General features: G+C 45.7%; 1 protein-coding gene across 1 annotated transcript in view; it reads right to left on the minus strand.

Annotated features, from left to right (window-relative positions):
* ABCA4 (ATP binding cassette subfamily A member 4) overlaps nt 1-23006 on the minus strand; it is a 106250-nt gene that overhangs the window by 50043 nt on the left and 33201 nt on the right. Inside the window, exons 9-13 of the mRNA XM_019752592.2 lie at nt 9904-10109; nt 9105-9281; nt 6986-7208; nt 3482-3703; nt 1449-1653 (exon numbers count right to left, since the gene is read on the minus strand). Of these exons, the coding sequence (XP_019608151.2) occupies nt 1449-1653; nt 3482-3703; nt 6986-7208; nt 9105-9281; nt 9904-10109 (1033 nt within the window). The remainder of the gene's footprint in view (nt 1-1448; nt 1654-3481; nt 3704-6985; nt 7209-9104; nt 9282-9903; nt 10110-23006) is intronic.

Raw genomic sequence — 23006 nt, forward strand, 5'->3', positions numbered from 1 at the left:
GGCAAGGAAGGATCCTTTCTCCCCTGTATGTTTCAGAGGGAATGTGGCCCTGGCAACACCTTGACTTGGGACTTCTAGCCTCCAGAACTATGAGATAATAAATTTCTGTTGTTTTAAGTCACACAGTTTGTGATTCTTTGTTATGGCAACCCCAGGAAACTAATACAGTCACACAGCGAGGATCCAAACCCTGGCCTCCTGACTCAGCCTAGTGATCTTTCCCCTATTTCAGGCTTGCTGCCGACATATTTCTGCCAGCACAGGCTGCCCTGAGATGATCTAGAGCTGTGAGTTCATCCCTTTCCAGGGACCAGACCCAGCCTCTCTCTCCCCTGCCAGCTCCCAGCCACGGTGTCGAGAGCCAGCCAAGGACGCCAGGGCACAAGGTGGCTGTTGGTTGGCTTGGAGACCATCAGATGGAGGTGGGACGTCTCTAGCTACCAGGAAAGACTAATTCGAAGGAAAATCTGATTTCTACACAGCAAATCCAAAAGTATGCAAATAGCCCATTTTGATTTAAGAGCTGATTTTCCATGTTGCAGATGAATCGGATATTTACCCACCAAAAGTCAGGCACTACTTTGGGCACTGAAATTATAACAGTGAACAAAACAGACCGTGGGCCTGCTCTCATGGGCCCAGGTTCTACTAGGCATAGAGTCAATAAACAAACGCATGAAGAAATGTCACGTCAGATGGTGATTAAAAAAAAAAAGGAATAAGGGGACAGGAGCATTAAAAGAATGTTATTTGTATAGGGATTTAGACATTTCAGTCTGGAAAGATCCCAGTGATAAAATGACATTTGAACAGAGACCTGAACAAAATGAGGAAGCAAGCCTGCAGAGGTGTGTGTGTGTGTGTGTGTGTGTGTGTGTGTGTGTGTAAACATGCTCCAGGCAGTGAGAACAGCATGTGCAAAGGTCCTGAGGAGGAAATAAACTCAGTTGAGTGAAGAACTATCAGTAAGGAGGCTAGTGTGGCTGGAGCAGAGAAACATGGGGGGACAGGACATGAGGAAGATAGTTGGAGGCCGATAATGAAGCATCTTGCAGGCCAGCCTTGGGACATTGGAATTACTCTGAACAAGAGGAGAAGCCACTGGAGGGACTTGAACAGAACGGTGACACTGTCTGACTGAGAATATGAAAGGATCTCTGACTACAGTGAAGAGAACAGACTGGCAGGAGGTGACAGTGGAAGGAGGAGGCTTGGACTGAAAGGTTGTGTAGAGGTGTGACAAGCGTTCCGATTCTGGATCTATTTCTAATGTGGAACCAACAGAATCCACTGAAAGATTTTTGACTCCTGGATTTCAGTTTCAAATGCTGGTTCTGAGAGCCCAAACTGAAGCAGCTTAGACAGGATGAGATTTAAACTAGATGAAAGGGGAGGGCTGGAGATATGAAGAACACAAATACCTTTACGCTATGAAGAGGGACAATTACCTGGAAACACCTGGTCAAGGTACCAGGCAAGCAAGCCATACAGAGCAGCATCAAGGAGCATCATCTTCACAGCCATCAGGAAACTGAATCCATCCCCTTCCATGGGACTGTTCCCGATATTACTCCACTGCAGCCCCAGGCCTTGCTCCTCAAAGCGAGCCAGGTACTCAGTGCCAAACCCAAATGCCACAGGAGACAGCAGGCTCTGCAGTGGGGCAAAGAGTGTCCAAAATGAGCAGAGGGTTTCTAACCCAACCCAACGACACCCAAAGGCTCACAGGTAGGAAGGAGGGACAAAACAGGGTGCACATTGTGCCCAGGTGTAAAGCCACCCCAGGGAGAGGTTAAGGCAGTCTTCCCACAGGAAGAGAATTCTAGGAATGCCTCTGAGGTCTCAGAGACCCCTGCCCACTACCCACGGGGCCACCTCTCATCTGCTCAATGGAACACAGTAGTGTAATAGGGAGGACAAATATAATAAGCACAACACATGAAAGGGCCGAGGGTCCTCGTGTTCACCGACCTATCTTTCCCACTTCTTTCTACCTCTTTCTTAAGATCACACAGTTCTTGGCAGAACAAAGAAGCTAAGTTGAGATGCTTTGTGAGAATCCTATTCAAAGGGTCCACAAAGTCATCAGTTTTCTAGGGCAGGCTAGGGAGTCACGCAGGGGACGGTCTCATGACCTCCTGAGGTCTGTCAGAAAGGCCAGAAGAGCCTCAGTTTTTCCCATTTTCAGACTGGGAACAATCACTGTTTTATGTTCTCTGTGGAGAGTACAAGTCAACTGAACAGGTAGCATGCAGAAAGATGTCTGAAGAGGAAGATCCCCAGCCACATCTCATGGGTGGCCCCTGACCTGACAGAAAGCACGGAAGCACAGGCAGAGAGATGGGCTCTTCCCATTTCCTCTGCTCAGAGGTCTCCCCACAGTTTAGAGGACCCCAAGGAGGGTTCAGAGTGTCTCTCTGCAAAAAGAAGGGATTCTTTACCTATATGTTCACAAAAATCATTTTTAAAATCTCAGCCCAGCCTTGGACCACAGTTGCCAGAACTGTTGCTTCCTGGTGGATCCACACACACAAGAAGCCAGCTGTGGCCTCACAGGACTGGCCATCTACACAGTGTATCAGATTGTCCCGCTCTCCCCAGGCAGAGGAAGAATTTCTTGCTACTAGCCCATTGTGATCATTTTAGAAAACTGGGTGCTATAAATAGTAGCAATTAGTTTCTTATTTAACATGAGAAATAAAAGGCAGATGCCCTGGCAGCTCTGGAGCCAAATAAGTTTGAATGTGAGAACAACTTAGACCTTAGATCTTTCCTTAACCAGAAGCAGGTGGTAGTCCTTTCTGGACTCCACTGCACAGAGAATTGTGGACAAGCTCCAACTGCATCCCACAGGTTAATGGGGGGAGGGGAGGCGGGAGGGGTGGAAATGGCCTATTTGAAAACAATTGGAGAAAAAGACAGTGGTGCTTGGGAATCGTGAACTAAGGCTCTCTTGGGCAATCAAAAATCAATTTCTGACACCTCCCCCAGCAAGAGGGCCTGACTCTAGACTAGCTCATTTCTGCATCCCTTTCTGCGTGCACTGGTAGGGCTGCCCCAACTGAAGTAAGTGCTTTTGCAGAGAAACAAAACCTTTTAATTCAGGGAACTGTACAGTCATGGATTTAAGTCATGGACCAAATAGTTAGTGGGACAACCTCCCTTCCTTCTGAATATTCTCAAATGCTAGGAAAAGAAAACTGAGTGAAATGGGCCTGGATGTTTTCCTCTTGTGGACACACAAAGGGACCTATGAGCTGAACTGGTTTTCAATTACTTCCCAGGGCAGACTAATCAAGCAGGATTGGTGGTGAGGAACCCTCAGGTCACCCCCACTTCTGCCCCGTGCCTTTGAACCTTACACCCCTTTGAGCCAAAAGGCAAAGTAGATCCCTTCACAGAGCGGGCCAACCTCTCGGATTGCTACAGACCTCTCGGAGCAATTGTATCATGTGCCAGGAGTGAGCCCACGGTCCCTCACCACAGCCATCTTTGTGTCAGCTGTCATTCGGTCCTGCCAGGCGAAGCAGAGAATGTGAGGCAGGTAGAGGGTGAAGTAGATGACACCACTACAAGCTGCTGCCAGGCTGGCCCTGGAGAAGAAGGTGCTGAGCAGGAAACACTGCATGATCGTAGCGGTGGAGAAAGCCAACAGGAACAGGAAGAGGATGAACGGGTTGCTGTACTGTAGGATCCTTCCATGCTGAAACCAAAGAGGCCATTTGAGTCAATAATTCCCATCCACATCCAGGGCCACCATCCTTCTCAGTGGGTGACCTCTGTGCAGTGGTTCTGGGGCCCTCAGAAACCTTCTGCCCCAGAAGGATCTCTCCCACCAGCTGTTGTTGGTGCCTAAGTTTCCATATTTAAGACCCAATGTGTTGGGTTCCTCAAATCCTATGTGTCATTTTCCCTAGGAGGGTAACATATTATCAGTACCAAGTAATTATTATGTGTTAAGTAAGCAAATCTTTGGTGGGATTTGAGCAGAGAAGAAGATCTGCATAGGGGGTCTTGGAGCATCAACAGCTCTTGGATATACTGAGTAGATGAGGAAAAAAAGAGGGAGAAGGGGGGCAGCCTGGTAGCTTAGTTGGTTAGAGCGCGGTGCTCTTAACAACAAGGTTGCTGGTTAGATCCCTATATGGGCCTGTGAGCTGCGCCCTCCACAACTAGATTGAAATAACTACTTGACTTGGAGCTGATGGGAGCTGGAAAAACACACTGAAATAGATAAAAGCTTAAATAAAAAAAAGAAAAGAGGGAAATGGGAGAGCACTCAACAAAGTTTAACATTCTCCCGGGGTGTGGCAGCTGATTCAATCATTTGTGCTTGCATTCTGAGATTTGCCACTCACATTAGTTACTGAAAATATCAGTAATTAATCCACATCACTTGGCAGTAGATTAATCCCCCATCCATAATATCATGCAAATACCGTAGAATCCATGAGTAATACTTAGTATCTTTCACATTAACTAATGATTCAATCACGATAGCTATGTAGAAAATAAAACCAAACTAGATATTTTTAACGAACTGCTGCCAAATGACATTATAGAATACATTGAGATGCTCAAATTGGTTCGACCTTCTTGGTTCTCCTTTACGATGGCATCCTATGAGGAACATATAGGTCGCCCTATTCTTAGGAACATAAAAGTACAAATAAGTTTCATTCCTTGAGTTGGTTCTGATTAATTGGTAGTGGTGCCCTGCAGCATGGGTTCTTCTTAGTTAAAACAAGAGACCAATTAGCAATGCCTGTCCTCGCATTTGAGAGTTGAGTAGAACAAATGTGCTAATTAGCTGCTATTGCTACCATTTCTCCTCCATTCATGTTCTCCTGCTCAACAGATTAAAAGATAGAATAAAACAAATGACAAAGAGAGGTGGAAGAGAGCCATTCTTGACTAGAACTAAACTGAGGAAATCTAAAGACAAGATTAGCAATCAGAGCTCCTAATGTTGTGTCAAAGAGGTCTCCACATCACCCGGGAAAGCTCATCCCTTTTCTTTAATCACACAACTCAATAAAAGCAAGTCCAGAACGGAAACTGTGGCTTTTGGCTAAAATAATTTTAAGGTGGTTGTTGCTATTGTCAGAAGAATAAAATTAATTTCTTATCTCAGCTCAAAGCAAAATCCTACAAACCTCTAGGGCTACGTAATTTCTCATTGACTTAAGGCAAACATGAGATTCACTTGGCCGACCCAACAGTTTCACTGGCCTTGCCTTCCTCTAAGGACCACTTTTCTGTTTTGGTTCTCAGTAGCTTGAATTAACAAAGGAACCTTTCCATTGTACCAGCTTCCAGCTTCTTTCCTGCATAGTCGAGGTGAGAAAGAAGGACTAGGGAAAGACGGGCGTGTCATTCAAAGGAAAATCCTATTTTGGTGTGGAAGGCTCTGTTTCCGTCATTACTAGAACAATGTTCTGGTTCCCACAAGGAGAAACACTTTTGTGCACGAAACTCTTGGTGAACATTCTTTACCTCACATCCTAGAAGCTTTGAAGTCCTAATGCTCATTCTTAGGAAGGCAGATCTCAGTGTCACTTATCAGACACAAGTCTCATGGCCATTGCAAGATGTTGCACATGTTTATGCATAAGTGTTTTGCATAATGATGTTTTGCATTTTGACTCCTATAGTTCTGAGGGCACAAATGTCTTGGTAGTGGCGCAAGTAGCAGACTTAAGGATGAGAAGGAATGAGACCCTTAAAGGAAGACAAAGTACTCAGCTTCTCCCCTCATCTCTGTGGAGCTCTGAGATCCTTTGCATATTTAAAGTCACAGCTGGGTTGGGTCAGGTTGAGCAGAATGACCTCCACATCAGCATTGGTTTTGATAAGGCTCTAGCACAGGGTTTGGCTAAGGCCACAGCTCACTAGATCTCAGTGCAACAGTAAAATCAAAACCCCTCAGACTTAGCACATTTTACTGAAAAGAGAAGGGGCAAGGTTTAAATGGGTATGTGTTGGTTGGACAGGATATGTGATGGAACATTCCTGGATCAAATAGGCACCATGTATGGTCTAGCATGGCTGGAACACACTTAACCAGAGTCTGCGGGTCAGCCCGCCTCGTGCAAAGGGTCACGTAATATGATGATGGTAAAGAGGCAGAACAAGCTTGGAGACACTGTATCAGGAGATTGCAAAGCCTGAAGTCTAAAACTTATATCAAATCCCATCAAATAAATATAAAAACTACCTAGATTTATGTCCTTATCATTCTACAAGTACAAAAAAATCATCTACTGTGGAGGCACTAAAAATGAAGGATAGCAGTGTGAAATAATCTGAAATAATTGTGAAATAATGTTTTATTTCCAAACCTAGCTTGTGAGGAACTGCACTTTTGCAAAGGATGGGCTTGTGCATGCTATCTGAGGCTATGAAAACTCCTATCACTGAGAAAGGATAGACTCCAAATTCCATCCTTTGAAACAGAGAGATGTTGGAGATTCTGCAGAATCTCAGCAGAATGTTCAGTGGTCAAGACGTTAGTGGTGAGACCACAAAGATAATTAATCAACAGTTGAGATCTCCTCTTCTAATATGGTGAAAAAGCTCTCCACATTCCCACCCCACCTGGTGGTTGGGGCAGTGACCCCAAGAAAACACTCCTTAGACTCATTTCTTCTGTTTGGAAAGAGAGAACCCTTTGCACATATAATCACCCTATGCTGGGCTCTGCTAACAGCAGCTTCTCCAGATAGTTCATGGAAAGGGGCTGGATAATCTATGTAGACTGTGGTTCCCTGGGCAGCGAGTGGGAGCAGGGAAGGTGTTATGATACATTGGCTCCTTGAGGAAGACTTTGTCTCTCCCAGTATCTTCCACCTTGTCTGAAATGGCTGGGCAGCTACATGTCATGCTATCCTTGGTGGCCAGATCCAGGCACAAGTTCATCAACAGAAAGAAAGATTGGAGGGACAAAGCTATTGGAAAATTCCTGGGCCTTCTCCGTCTGGCTTACCATGATAAATATTGTCAGGAGGAAGATGCTCATTGACATGACAGAGAAGCTGTCCAGGAACCAGGCACACCAAATCACGGTGTTGGAGACACCCTGATTTTTCAACATCTCCTTTAGTCTCAACTCCTTTTCCAAGACGATGTTCTTCACAGTCATGGAGATGGAGTAGATCCAGGCCAGCACCATGAAGATAGGGAAACAGCGGTTCAGGATGATCAGGAAACTGAAGCAAGAGGAGAGAAGCAGAATAGCAGAATGCCCTGTACCTGGTAGAGGTGGAGTAAATTGTTTTGAGCGAATGCGTTGAGAACAAAGCCCAGGTGAAAGGAAAGGTAGAAAAATAGGCTTGAGTCTTAATACATAGCACTTTGCCCTGAAGGATTAGTTTTCCTTTACAACAAGGTGGTAGCTTTTTAGTCAGCCTAGATGAATGCCCTATAAGTAAAATGTCTAAATAAAACATACTATGTTTGTTACACGGTATATACCTACTTGTAAGATCTCCTAGGAGAAGACTGCAGACTTGCTGTGGCATGTGACTGGAGTAGACAGATATATGTTAACTGACACTGAAGGCCAAGAAGGTGGACTATAAAGGGAACTGGTGGTGGTGAGATCAATAATTGGGCTCCCCAAGGGGGTCAGCCATGTAGCACGGTCTACCCGGGAGGATCAAACCCCAGTTATGCAGGATGAGGCACAAAATAACTAATGAGTGTGGCACTTTCAGGAGGCTATCAATAAATAATCAGTGATCCCACCAGCCACTGATTCCACCAGCCATGCACCTATGGCATAAATCCATGGATATCCATTTCAGAAAGCAAGGTAGATTTATAACATGGAATTACTTTATTCTGAGCTTTACACATGATGTCCCTGTGCTTGATGTGCTAGTAAAGCCCCTGGAATTATTATCTATTGAAAACTATTGGGTATCACAGGAAGGGCCCAATTACAGCACGGGAGGGTTTCACTCAAGATGGCCCTAGGGAGAGAACCATAAATTCATAGAGCCTGCTCTTCTGAGAACTGCCACCAGAGGGCTCTCCCACACTGAATGGCCAGAATCCCTACTGCCTCCTGGCTGTTACCCCCAGTTCCCTGCAAGCCACTCCTATTCTGATTCTAAAAGTGGAATTGGGCCTTTGCTCCCTGGCACCACTTCACATCTGTGTGTATTGTCCAAACCCAAACTGACTGCAGAATAGCCACTGTTATCTCTTTAATCTTCTGTGGAGCTGAGGAAGGAGAACCGATCGGACTAGGATGTTGAGAGGGAGTTTCCTGTGCCCATCCTTGGCTTTATTTTACTGTTTTGCCAGCTGGCAATTTGACTCTTCCTTTCTTTAGGTGGTGCGTGTTTCTCTCATCCCTGAACCCTGCAGTCACACATGTAGACTATGGTGAACTTCCCAGTTTTCTTCTAGGTGTTGAGTCCCTAAGCCCATTGTAGGGTTCTGCCCCCACCCACCATGGTAAGTGAGCCCTCCCAAGCCCCTCGGCCTCTCTGTTCCTCTTTCTATCATCCTTCAAATGAACATTCAGAAAACAGTAAGCTACTTGCTTAGCTTGCTACTGGCCAACAAATGTTCAGGCCTGGGGATACGGGTGGGCAGGGAGGGACAACATGAGCTCATCCAACACATTCCTCTACCTTTTCATTAAGTATACATCATGGGAATGTTAATTATGGAAGGAGCTGCATTATTCCGAGGCTCCTAGGAACCGGACCTACTTGTGATGCAGAGTCCTCATTTGCTAATTTGGCAATCATTGGGCAAACACTCTGGCCAGAATCCTTCCACATACCAAACATACTACGCAGTAGAAATTTAAAGAGCCTTTGTCCCCTCCCCTAACCTCACTTCCCTTGCTTTAATTTTCACCTTCCCTTTTCTATCCAAAACGCCAACTCCCTTCTCCCTGCCACTTCACTTGTCTATCTGGCCCTGCCCGGAGCCTGGCAGAAGCAGGTTCCTCGGTCAGAGCTCCATTCTCCCCAAGCCGGTCCCAGTCCCCGGTTTCTCTCCAAAGAGTTTGAAGGCTGGGGAGCACCCACCCCACCCAGCCACCCAATTAGCTTGTCCAGAAACGGGACTGGGCGCCTCCCACTCACGAGTCATTCACGAAACAGGGGTAAGGCATCTGCTGGAGGTAAATTCCAACTGGAACCTCAGCTGGGGCCTGACTCCTCGTGATTCCCTGTTCAACCATGTCCTGCAGGTAGGCAAAGCCTCCCCAGATGTATCGGAAATCTTCCATGGGATCAGCTCGGGGACCAGAATCCCAGTACCTAAGAAGAAACCGCAGTGGGGGGCAAAGGGTGTGTGGGAATGGACAGCTCACACACACTTCACAAACACGAGGTGACTCAGCACTCACTCTCTTGAAACCTGGCCCTAAACATTTTCCAAGCTATCTGATTCTATTTTCTAGTTCATGTTTTAAATCTCAGTTATGAATATTAGCCACAGTGTGGTTCATAATTGCTTTCATTCAAAGACTCTGATTTGAGCTTTACAAAATTTCTTATTTCCTCTTATTTAATTTCATATCATGAATTTAGAGGCTGAGTCCAGTCTCAGCCCTTACTCTGTACCAAAAGTAATTTGCCAGTGACTTTGGAGAAACCCCACTGGCAGAATCTCTATGTGAAGGTAACTCAGTATCTAGAAGTTTCTATCTCCAAGTTGCACAAAGGCCAGAAAGGGACAAGTGCAGAGTTGAGGGTGTGAAGACAGGGTAGCTGAGCTCTCCTGGTCCCACCAACTGGTTAGTTTAGTTCTTTGGTGCCACAGTGTTTCTGTACGTTTCCAAGTGACTCTCCTGCCATTGGAGGAAATGAGTGTTTCCTCTCCTTGCCTCATACATCCCGGGGGGTGCCCAGGGCCTTCTGAGATTGCCCAAAACATCACCTGTCCTTGATCTTATTGGTTTTCTCCACCACATTTATGTCCATCCGGATCTTGTACTTCACGTGGCGTGGTAGGGAGCTGGTCCAGGGATACATGTCAGGGAATACCACACCAGCCCAGAACCTGTTTTCTTCCAGCAGAGACAGGGCTCGTTGTGTGAGCTGAATTTCGTCATCATAGCTTTCGAACTTGTCCAGGATCAAGCACTGCAGATAATCGCAAAGGTTGAGAGACTGAAGAACACCAATTGCAAAGACTCAACTGCAATAAAGGGCAGGCTGCTGCCCCAGGGGATGGGTCAAATGCAAGGGGACCTATAAACTTACTGTTTACTTAACTCCAGAGTCTGGTGTCAATTTTTCAATGTGTCTAGATTTATAGGTGAAAGGGAGCTAGGAAATGCTGACTTGCTTTAAATCCTGCAGTTTTAGTGAGAACTGTACTCTCCGGCTGTCCAAGGCTGTCCAAATACGCAAGTCGTCAAAATGACAAAAATACTCACAGCTCTCCACTCCCCAGCATGGGGAGTCTAGGGAGTGTGGATCACATTAAATGCAGGCTGCTTTGAAGATCAGAAAGCCTGCCGATAAAAGATTTTTAAAGCGAGAGAGAAACAGTGAACATTTCTGCCACTCTGCAAACACACTAGGATGGCCAGCTGAGGGAAGATCAAGGAGGAAGAAAGAAAATACCAGAAGGTCAAAATGAGTTAGTGAGAGAATCATTTCCAATCACAATTTTATGACCAGTAATACTGGTAAAGGAGGAATTTCCTAATGTGTCTTTTTTCCCCCCCTGGAAGAGAAAAAAATGAAATCATTACCCACAAAAGAGCAAAACTAAGAATTTCTTTTAACTTGAATATTAGCGTTGCCCACTTTTATAGATTTGTTAAAGTATTATAGTGTACTTGGATCTGTTTTTTCCCTAACCTCTTGTTCCTATAATACACTAGGGTTATTGTGTCACTGTTTCTTTCTTAGAATGTAACTCACAAGAGGTCAGATGGCCTTGTCTTGATTAATTTGTTCACCAAGTACTTACTGAGAGCCTGCAATGTGCCAGAGCCTGCTCGGCTCCAGGGCTACAAGGAGGAAAGATAAAATCTCTTCCTGAAGGAAATTCAAGATCTAATGAAGAAGAGGGTTGGAATAAACCACCAATCGTAAAGCAGAATGATTGAGCTCTGATGAAAGCAAGCCCAGGGTAGTCAGGGAACCTAGTGGAGGAATGCACCTAAGTCTACCTGGAGGGGTGCAGGAGGGCTGCCTGGAGGAAAAGACTCCTGAGTATAATAAGGAAGATGAGCAGGAATTCACTTACAGGAGGAAAGCAGGGGAAATGTCTGCTCAGGCACAGGGAACATGGGTTATCTGGAGATCTGGAAAAACAGAGCAGTGGTTCCCATCCTTGGTTGTGCTTTTGAGCCACTGGAGAGCTTTAAAAAGACACCCACTCTCAGGCCCCACTCCAAGCAATGAAGTCAGGTTCTCAGGAGGCAGGGCCAATGCACCAGGTTTTGTCAAATGCTCATCAGGTAGTTCCAACGTGCAGAGAAGCGCATAGGTGAACAGAGCTGAGTGATGAGAGATGAACCCTGGGACGGTAGGTGGGGACTGGACCAGTTGCTGTGCTGGACTTCGTAGTGTGACCAACTCACAGAGGGGTTTCCTGGGACATGAGGCTTTCCGTGCTAAAATCAAGCATGTTGTGAGCAAACCCTCAGAAGCCCTAAGGAGTCACTGTAGGCTTTTCAGCAGGGGTATGATATATGGGACCAGATCATGTTTCTGAACGATCACTGGGTGGTGGGGGGCAAGGGGAAGCAGGAAGAGCGGCTCAGAGGCTGTGGATGATGTAATGCAGGCTTAAAGGAACAAATTCATTATCACAGAGGCTGAGTTACCTGGAATCCTCATTTTACTGAAGAGGAAACTGAACAGAAGGAGACCTGCCAGAGGTCAGGCAGCATGAAAGGGGCAGACTCTGGATTCTCTCCCCACATCCCCACTCCAGGCCCTGAGTTCTTCCCCCCACACCAGGAGCCACAGGTAGAGCCGGGTCCACAGGCCCCCCAGATGCTCACAACTGTCTTGTAAAGTCGGAGAGCACAGTTAGTATTTATCCCCACTTTGCAGTCCCGGAGACTTAGGCTCAAAGAGGCTCACTTCCCCAGTTCCGTTGCTCCCACAACAGTTACCAGGAGAAACGAAGAAGTGAGAAAGGTGGACTGAGCACTCATAAGGACCTGACCAGAGACCCACGCTCCCACTGCACTGGTCCGTAAGAAGCCGAAGCCGGCAAACCCAACTCATTCACTGAAAACCCCTCACTGCTGAATCCCACCCCAGGGCATCAGACGGTCAGCCAGAACTCTATACTGACAGCGTTGTTCCAAACCCACCTTCCTGGAGCCTTAAGAACTAAATGTCCTGCCTCAGGCTGCAAACCCTGGGAGCCAGTCCCCAGTAATGTTCTCAGTCTTCTAGATGAAAAGAAAGAAAACAAAGGAAGTTACTAGTTTTCCAGCTGATATGAAAACGAGGAATACAGGTACAGGAGAAAATCTATAGGGCTAAGGCTTCAGGGACACCATACTAAGAAGATAGTTATTTGAAAAGGAAATGGAATTGATACTTTTTAAAGAAATACCAGTCAGTGTAGTCACAGAGTTAAGGGAAATGATAAACTTTCTTTAGCCAGCTATGCTTTTGCAAACAGGCGTTGCCCAGACTAACACTAGCCACTGCTTAAAGGAGATGGAGGACTTAAGTACCAAAGGTCCTTAATAAATGTTCATTGTTTTCTACACAGAAATAATATAAGATTTGCTACTTTATGCTTTCCCTCCCCCTTTTCTTGGTGCGGAATCTAATATGTATTCTGGCGCCAAGATCAAGCTGCCAATGTTTGTCAGGACTTAGCTCAACAACACTGCTATGGGGACAGAGTTGGCAGTATGCTGCTTGGGCAAGGAGGCATCAAAATGGAACTGCTAGGGTATATTTAAAACACACACACACACACACACACACACACACACACACACTTATGTTTCTTCTAGGGAGACCTCGGCATTCTACAAAGACGAATAATGAAATAATCTCATTTTTTAAGTCAGTTTGGCTAGTTTCGTCCTACATATACAAAATTTTAGAATTGACAATCAGAGTGAATCTGAAATTAGATTTGTAAAATAAAAAGCAAAATTATTTTGGGAGATGCAATTTTTCTTTGCAGTTTCTTTTAGTTGTAGCATGTTGTCTCACACACACACTCACACATACACGTTGCTCTACCAATTCACTCACAGCATTACAGGGCATTTGGACAAAAGAAGTTGCAGAAATCTTGTGGTCTGACGTCCTTGCTTCCTGTGAGGAAACTGGCATCAGAGAGGTGAGGGGCAAAGGGTCTGTATAGGTCAGAAGCAGAACCCGAATCCATGTCTTCAAGTGTCAAGCCTGAGGGTGGTGCTGTTCCCCACATATTGCTCTAAGAGTAAGTCACATTCTTAAGCACAAAGTAGGGTCAACAGAATTCCTGAACAGGAAGATCTCTTGTCCTAGAGTAGCACTGTGTGGAATGTTGTAGAACTTTCTAGAATGTGGAACTGTTCTCTATCTGCCCTATCCGATATGGTGGCCAGTAACCACATTTGGCCACTGAGCACTTGAAATGTGGCTAGTGCATCTGAATTTTTCACTTTAATTAATTTAAATTTAAAAAGCTGCCTGTGGCTGCTGGTTACTGTATAGGTCAGCACCGCTCTAGCTGCAATAAGATCCTTGAGGCCAGAGGCCACGTCTTGTTCACTGTGGTCTCTGGAATACTTACTATTTTCTCATGAAAGCAACTAGATTAGTGTTTACTGAATCAAATTGATTTAAATTTAGAAGCCTCGAATACTCCAAGAAATACAGCTTTACAGCTGCGTGTTTTGAAAGCAATCCTGTGCACCCCAGACACAGATGATAAACCAGGAGAAATTAGTAAAAAGCGAATTTTTGCTAAGATGCTAATAACTCTCAGTGAAGCAAAACAGCTAATAAAAACAAATACATTTTCATAATGTGACTTTCTGAGCTGGCTAGCCCACGCTCTTTGAACTCCCCTTTCATGTCTTAAAGGGAAATCCATACGGGAATAAGCGGCTGATGTTTTCAGTGACATTGTTGAGTCCTGTGGTGACGTGGGCTCCATCCTGGCTGTTTTATCAGGCACAGCTGCCTGATTCACAGTCATGTTTCCTGCTGTGTCCCCCTAGATTGGTACCCTGATACTCTCTGGAAAAACAAAACTTAAAAGGTTTGCAAACACTCATTTCTACCCTGAAACATCTGACCCATTTTCAAAGTTTGGTTATCTTCCCCATCTTGGAAAGTGGGATAGCATAACGTTTAAGAGGCAAACAGCCTCGGAGGCCATCCCCACTCTGCTGTTTCCTACCTGTGTGGCCTCTGTTTCCCTCTCTGTAGAACTGAGATATGCCCGACGTCAAAAGTCTGTTTTAAGAATCACATGACAGCATTCGTGAAGCCAGCCAGTGCCTCCTGGTAAGAACAAAAGCTGATGCTTATTGAAGGCTTACCATGTGTCCCAAACTTGTCCAAGGGCTTTGCTTGGATTAAGCCTTTGAATTCTCACAACCACCTGAGGAAGTCAGTTACAATTCTCACTCCAAGCTCACTTATGAGGCCCAATGAGCCATAGTGAACATCCTCCGGATAGAGCCTGTGTTTTAACCACATAGTTAAACTGTCTCAATAAATGCCATTTTTATTACTGCTTTTGCAAAACATCTTGAAAGTCAACAGAGTCTAATGGCTTTAAGCCCCTGTCAGGTTACCTTTCATTCATGACAGCTGTTTATCCAGGGAGGAAGGCAGTTATTTTCTTTAAATAATATGTCTAGGAACACAACTCATCCTGAGCTGATCTGCAGCACTGCATCTGGTTAGAACAATGCTATGGACAGAAGCCAAAGCCCCGCACCCCACCTGAGCAATGGCGGGAGGGGAGGAGGGGAGGACTAACCCACTGGTGTTCACTAGCAGCTAACAGGCCATTAGATGAAAATCAGACAACTCCACCCAGAGGAAGGTGTCATGAAGCTAATCCAGAGTGTCAAACTCACCAAATCTGCTTGAGGTCAAGGCTGAGCAATGGTGGAAGCTGCCTTGGACTTGAGTCAGAAGTCCCTGGGCTGTCCTCTGAGGTATAACTCACGTGCACCCTTGCATTCTTACGCGGAGGCCACTTACTTCATAGCCAAGTGGCCTCATTCCCTGCTGGTACTTGCTCTGGTCCCTGAAGTTAAAATTGTGGTGAATGAGTGTGTCTATTCGTGTGTGTGCATGAGTGTATTTGGGAGGCAAAGATGAATGATTAAACCCTTAGCCAAGGTCATTGATTTTGACATATGTATTTGGTCTGGTCTGATTAGCTGTAAGTTAAAACATAGTAAATTCTAATGAGGCTGAGGCCCTGGAGTCTATCTGTAAAAGCTATTTAGTTCTACACAGAGAGAAACTGTGTGATCATGGATGTTAGGGAAGAGTAGAGGCCGATAAGAACCGGCCAGTGTAAGGAATACAATATAAAGACAGCACCACTATGGGGAGAAGAATTCAAAGGGCATTGTCAGTGAATAAGAAGACAGTGTCTCACGCCTCCGAGGCAGATTCTGGGCAAATTGCACAACCAGAGATCACCAACTCAAAGAGAACCCTATAGCTCTGTGATAGCCAAAGACAGTTGACCAAGAAAAGGAGTTTCTTTGTCCCCTTCAGTTCCCAACTGCTGTAGCAAAACCCAGGTGGCAGGGCTGCCACCATGTGAAGTCCACACAAGTCCTACAATTCTCTGTTGGTGGTTTTGCTGATAGTCACCAGTAAGCAGAGTTCACCCTGGCAGCAGAGGTTGGAGCTCTCTCTCCAGGGCAGGCAGCTGTGTTCAAGACCAAGACCGCTGGAGAATGCAATCATTTGTTTACACAGCTAAATCAAACACCACCTTGGGAGAAGAAGCCACAGTAGCAGCAGGCTTCCTTCTTCAACTGTGACCTCTCTGACTCTAATTCAAACACATTAAGTAATAGATAAATTAAATTATCTATTAAGTGGGAAACGTTGCCCAGTGGAAGCAAAGAAATAAAGAAAATCTCACTTTTTGTTTGAAGTTGATAATCAAAGGGGCCTGGCACCCAGGCTGACACATTTTGACGAATATACCCAGGACATGTGGCGGGTGAGTCTTCAGGGAGAAGGGAGGCCCTGTACCCACCCTTAGAGATGTTGGTTCTATAATCCTGCCTCTTACATCTTGAACTTCCAAACTCAGGCTGAGAACAAAGTGGCCGATGGTGCCAATGGAGGCCTGAAGTGGTCCTGCTGGTGTTAACGTAGACACCTGCCATTCCTTTAGAAAAATGCCAGTGGATGTGGGCAAACATCCCAGAATGAATTTCCTGGCAGATCTAGACTGTAATACTCAAGATTCATATCCCACCACATGGAAAAAGCCAACGGATAAAATAGCTTTGGGCTGTTTGAGTTGCTTCTGATGGTGAGACAGAGGCCCAAGGCAGTGCAATAAATTTTATCCAACACATTGGGCCCGTGACTAGACATCTAAAAGCGTTCCATCACAAAGAGTGAGGAAATGTACCGACTGGGAAACAAAGGGACAGGAAATGCACAGCTGTTAAAAAATGTCTGTTTCTAAAATAAACAAACACAATAAAGAAACAAATAAAAAGGCACGTTGGAGCACAAAGCCTCACCCTGGGACAAGGCCCCCGGGTAAGTCTTGCTGTCTAGCGGGCTCCAAGGGAAGACAGAACAACCTGGCTGACAACTGCCGGGGACTTCAGCTCGCAAAGCTTTCATCTTTAATCATTCCAAAAACTCTGGGAAGTAGGTGCTACTATATTAAAAATATTTAATCGTCAGCAGAGCCGGGCACTGGCCAATCAGAGCATATTCTGGTCCTGAACACCTAGATCACCCGGCCCGGGGAACACCACCAAGACTGCAGCTCCAGTGTCACCCCAGTTTTCAGGATGTTGCCCACCATCACAGAACCCATAAATAAGTGCGCGAGACAACGTGGTCACTGCAGGATGAAGCTGCTCACAGCCAGGCCCGCTGCCCTTTCCAGCCCCGTCTCTGGACGCTGCTGCTCCTCCCACGCCCACCCACTTCCTTGATGTGCAGCCACAGCCCTGCCCACACTATCTGCTTCTCTGGAACTTGTCTTACAGAGTCACACCCCTGCGCTTTGCGAATGCTTTTCCTTCTGCCTGAAATGGCCTTTCCGCCTTGCTTGGCCAGCAAATTCAATCTTTAAGGCCCCGCATAAATGTGTTTTCATTTTTAATTTGGCATTTATGGGTGTCTATTTTATGCCAGTGCAGCTCCACTAAGGTAAATTGGGAAATCAAAAGATAAATTAAGACAATTTGGACCCTCAGGGGTTCAGACCTGTGGGGGTGGGGAGGCATATGAACAAGTAATTCTCAAGGGCTACGATGGAGGGAATATGGTGCATAGAAGGCCTGAAAGACAGGAGCTGAGTCCTGTAGGGGAGCAGAAGAGGCAGCAGGTGAGCCAGTCAGGCGGGAGGCCCAGAGCTGCATGCCGTCCCATCTACCGTGGAAGAGTCATGAAGTGGCTAGCCTGGGATGGATTTCACCATTACAGTAATGAGGGGCCGCTGAGGAGCTTTAGGTGGGAACACCATGGAGACACTGGGGTTTTGGAAAGATCTCACTGGAGGCAGCGTGGGAACTGAATGGAAGGAGCGAGTATCTGGAGGCCCAGAGACCAGTGAGGAGAAATGGTACAGGCCTTACATAGAGAGGGAGAGGAAGGAGGGATTTCAGAGATCATCTGGAGGAAGGACTGACAATCCTTGGAGGATCTGTGACATTGTGACCTTGGATTTCGGCAACCTGTTTCTATTCCATCAGATTGAATGACTGTTCTAGATGTCCTCTGAGATCCCACTACCATGGTGCTATTTCACGCCATGCTTATCTGTCCCCATAGAAAGTGAGCTTCTAGGGGTTAGGGATTAATTGTATTTATTCAGATGTAGGTAGTCAATACATGCAAATATATGAACGAATGACTAAATGAGCTCAAATCATGTTGGTTTTCTACCATAAACCTAGCAGTAAAGACCCAATCAAAATAGTGTCAGTCATTCCCAGGATTATCAAATAATTGATGTATATGAATAAGACTCATTATACAATTTATCTGAACAATTCTTCCTAAGTCCCCTACTAACGGGCCCCTCATATTATGAGAGAAAGAACATCCTCATCGGAGTCAGACAGGTGTGACCTAGAATTCTGGAACCCCTGCTCATCTGCTGTGGTATGTCAGGCACATCAGTTTTTAATTCTATGAATGACAACAATCATGCCTCCTGAGCAGGTAGTTAGGAGCCCTGCGTGAGGTGACATGTAAAAATGCCTGATGTAGTGACTGGCTCATAGCAGGCTCAAGTACCAGTCCCTTCCCTCCACCCATGACCCCAGCTCACCCCCACCTGTGTCCTCTTTACTCAGCCCAGTTCCATGTTTCTGAGAGACTGATGAGGCATTAAATGAGACTATTGCCCATGAGTTGCTAATGATCCAGCTCACAGCTCTTGAAATAATACTGCACTCATGGTGTAGACTTATGTACCTTGCCTACCTCTCCTCCAACTTTTCCTTAGCCTGCCAGTGCATGTGTGGCATCAACGAATCAACAGAAGAAAGCAATAGGAAAGATACTCCGCAAACATCTATCCATTTGACGCTAAAGAACATTATAGGATCAGTAGCTTTATCTTCCCAATTCTATTTTTATTTTTTCTTAATCTAGCCTGAAAAATACACTCCCCGAGTACATTCTGGTTGTGTGGTGGTGGCATGTGGCCAGGAGCATGCCAAGTATAAAGGAAAAGTAGTACAAAATATCCCACTACTGACAATTCATCAACAAGATAATCACCAAGTAGATAATAAAGAGTTATGCACATATACTGATTGTGTTGGACAGCACAGCAACAAACAGTTAATAAATACATGTTTTTCCAAGACATAGAGAAAGGTAGTTGTGACTGGTTAATGCACAATTTTATGCCTTGACCAGAGCTATTATCATATTAAAGTTTGGCTGAATTCAGCTTCCTGATGTGAAATTCAAGACCTGAAATTCAAATATGCTATGAACTTAGAATACACTGTGACCTCTAAATAGTATTGCAGTTGTGCCAGGCCTAACATTTCCCTAAACAAAGAAATCAAAGGGGAGGGGTGTGTATGTTTGTTTTAACGCAAGGGTAATCAGTGAGATACATTATTCATTCTTCTAAATGTGCTTTTCTCCGGAAGAAAAAAATACATGAATAAGACACATGTAAATGATGACTATACAAGTAAACACATACTAGTTTAAGAGATTTACCGATATGAAGACTCATTTGCCCTTGGTCTCCTTAGATGTGGAGAAGAGGATGATCAGAAGGCCTATAGAAATGAATCTTCCCACATGTTAGAGATATGAAGCTCCCCAGATGTCACCATCACCCCTTTCCCTAGTCCACTGTCTACCTTCTGACCAGAAGGTCTGCGTATCATTCATTAATTTCTCTGCTGCTGAAGGCTGGGCCTCAGGGAATAGACAGAACATGGTTATGGGATGAATGAGGTTGTAGAAGCCTCTTACTGAGGAGGTGCTCCAAGGACAAGAAAAGGTCCAGAGGACTGGACCTTCATCTACAGAAGCGCCAGAACGCTGCCCAATCTACTGGGCCCTCAGGAATGGTCTGACATTCCTGATTCTAAGCCGATTCACTAGAGTTAATATAAAGAGTAGCTTCACAGTCCCTGGTTGATGTGTACACAAAGTTTGGAATCTGAGAAAAGGCACATTCTTTACTTGGTCTGTGGTTCAGGGGGAGACATTCAGGAGGTTAATAGTAAGAGCTGCTATGCACCGAACGTCTGCTGTGTGCCCAGCCTTTTCCCATTTCATCCTCACAGCCACCTGGAAAGGAGGATATCACCACCGCCTCCTAACAGATGAGGACTGGAAGGCAGAGGATTTACAATCGTGCCTAACTGATCAATGGCATGAGTGTGAAACACTATTAACCACCGGCACGCTTCTCTTATTTTGTTAACAACAACCCTGTAAGGTCCGTTGTGTTACTACCTGGATTTTACAGGTAAGAGACTTGAGCCTTAGAAGGTAAAGTGACTTTCTTAGGGCGACTCAGCTAATAAGAAGCAGAGATCCAGACCCATTTGTCCTCACTGGATGGGTGAGAAGTTTCCACCAGCAGTAGTCTAATATCACATACAAGTGACCCAGCAAGGTGGCTCCTGGGGAATGGCCCTCCTCCAGGCCACTCAATGGAATGTCCAGTAACCAAGGCCTCAATCCAAGCAGAAAGAAAGGGGATTTAGCCCTTCTGTTAGTTGAAGAGACAACCTAATGAATCACTCCTTTTCCTATAATGACAAAAGGCTTAAAGGTCGTTGATCTTAGTTCTCAGAACTTCTATTACTGCTCAATATCAATCTAAGTGCACCTAGACTGACATGCTTTTCATTAAAAAAATTTTTTTTGCTTACTTTTCCTTAAAGGATTTTTTTTCTTTTTTGTCATAAGTAGGGAACTAAGCATAGAGGCTGGTCCAGGAAGCTCTCACAGATCTTCAGACAAGTCATATTACTGAAAAGGAGAGCCTCAGTCAAGCTGTTAACAGTCTGTGAAGGAACACACTTGCTGCCCTGTCCTGGAGAGACCCTTAGAGCCGCCTACGAGGGGTTTTCATGCCCTGTCTGCTCCTCGGCAGTCCAGAGAATGGGATTGAGGGTCTCCAAGGCTCTTCCAGAATTTCCAACACACAAGAACAGCAGAGAAATCCAGGACCCACTGCAATGATTGTTATTTTTCCTCACTGCACATTTCCCCCTCCTACCTTCTCCTTTTGGTTCATGTCACCCCTCCCCCCACTTCCCTCCTCCCTCCCAAAAGGGCAGGAAGATCAGAAACTTCATCATAATCACCTGCTGAGAGTTTGGCCCCATCACAACCCCTCTTAGGAACCCCTGGGGGAGGCAACTGACCTGACCTGTGGCCACCAGGCCTTTGCCTGGGAGCACTTCGCTCTGCTGATGGGATTGCAGAGTCCTCAGGAAGTGTTGGGGGTTGAAGCTGGATGGAATCAGCAGCTTTGTAATCAGCAGAGAAGGATCAGGAGTGGCTGGGCCTGATTTCACTAATGCCATTTTCCTCCTCTTAAGCAGTAATTTTGTTGGTTTGTATTTTGTTTAAAAGTTAATATTTATTAAGTGCTTACTGTATGCCAGGAACTATTCCAAGTGCTTGGCATGAATTAACTCAATTCTCATCACAGGCTTATTAGGAAAGAACGATTAATATCCCCGTCTTACAAATGGGGGAAACAGAGGCACAACTAGCAGGGATTTGAACCCAGGCGGCCTGGCTCCGGAAACTGACTTCTTAACCATTTAAGCAGTTGATATATATTAAGTATCTGTTGGGTGCCTGGTGCTACATTAAGCATAAGCTACACAGAAAAACAATAATCCTTCAAGGAAACATGACCTTTATGCCACCATGCAAATGTCAAGTCAAACACTTGACAAGAAGTATTCTTTATTACTGACAGTACCTGTCAAAACCATTGTGAGAACCACTGAACTCCCTTCTGCAAGAATAAAAGAATAGACCCCTTCTCCTCCATCCACGCCCCCGTCAAGAGTTCTGCCTATAGTATAACCATGCAGGGGATGGTGGTAAGCATGGCCAGGAGAGGGACTTAGTGACAGAGGCAGGGTGACATCAACTGAGTAATTATACAAGGGGATTTGAAAGCCCCACCAATCTAATAGGTGTGCAAATATACAGATGACCAGGCCTCATCTGCGGAAATTCTGAGTCAGCGGATCTGGGTTGGTGTCTAGGAATCTGTTTTGTAAAAAGCACCCAAGGTCGTTCTTGCCCTCAGACAGGTTGGGAATCACTTTGTAATGACGTGAACTCTGGAGCTGCTGCTGATGTTACACCTGGCTCCTTCTGGAAGGTCACCTAGGGAGCCTGTGCTGCCACTTCCACGGTTCTAGAGGGAAGGTCCCATACTCGGGTGAAACTCTGGTGGCACTAGGGGCAGCAGACAGCCCTCAAAAGCACTGTGGGGCAGATGAAGGCAGGCTTTTTCTCACTATTTAGTTATCCTCCAGAACCAGGAGTCGGAGGGAGGGGGCTTGCTCTTGGGGGCCCTTACCCTAATTCCTTACCCTATTGCCCACAACATCTCCTACCTTCTAATGGTTCCAGATGACACAAGGCCTAGACCTGGCTCTGACCTGGCCCCCCTGATCTTGGCAGGTGTGACAAGCCCTTAGATGGAGAGGTTCTTTGGGAGTTTGAGGTCACGATTTTGAAAATAATTGGGATGCTCTCCCTGACCCCAAGTAACTCCAGTCTTGCCGATGAGCCAGAGATGGACACATTAACAGGTAACTCAAATCTAACATGAACAGGGTCGAAGAGAAGTCTGAAGAGAAGGCCAGGGAAGCACAGAGGAGTGAGTAGAAGCAGACATGACACTTAGAGCTGAGTCTCAAAGAATGAATGAATAGGAAAGCTCAACAGATGGGGAAGAAAAAGTCATCTCAGGCTTTTCTGCCTTATGTTTCTTCTTTTGAAGAAACAGTCTCCCCCACTTCAGTCCATGCTCAGTCCATGAGATTCAGATGAAGACAACTCTCTTTTCCCTGTGGTGGGCATATGATCCAGACCCCCATCGTGGTACACAACCCCCTGAGGGAGTCGGGGACAGGTAGAAGAGCCAGGCCAATCAGAGAACCATCTAGGAGTAATGCTTACACTCTAGGGAAGCCACTCCCACTTCCAGCAGAATTTTTGGTGCGAGGATGACCACAGAAGGCCATGAGTTACTGACACATCATCAAATGAAGAGGGCCTGGCAGAGATGGAAGAGGGAGGACGCAAGTGGCAAGGTGAGCCGGAGAGTCTCACGGTAACATTTAATTCCTAGACGCCCTGACC

Source organism: Rhinolophus sinicus, linkage group LG06 (assembly GCF_036562045.2).
Source record: "Rhinolophus sinicus isolate RSC01 linkage group LG06, ASM3656204v1, whole genome shotgun sequence".
Classification (NCBI taxonomy): Eukaryota; Metazoa; Chordata; class Mammalia; order Chiroptera; family Rhinolophidae; genus Rhinolophus; species Rhinolophus sinicus.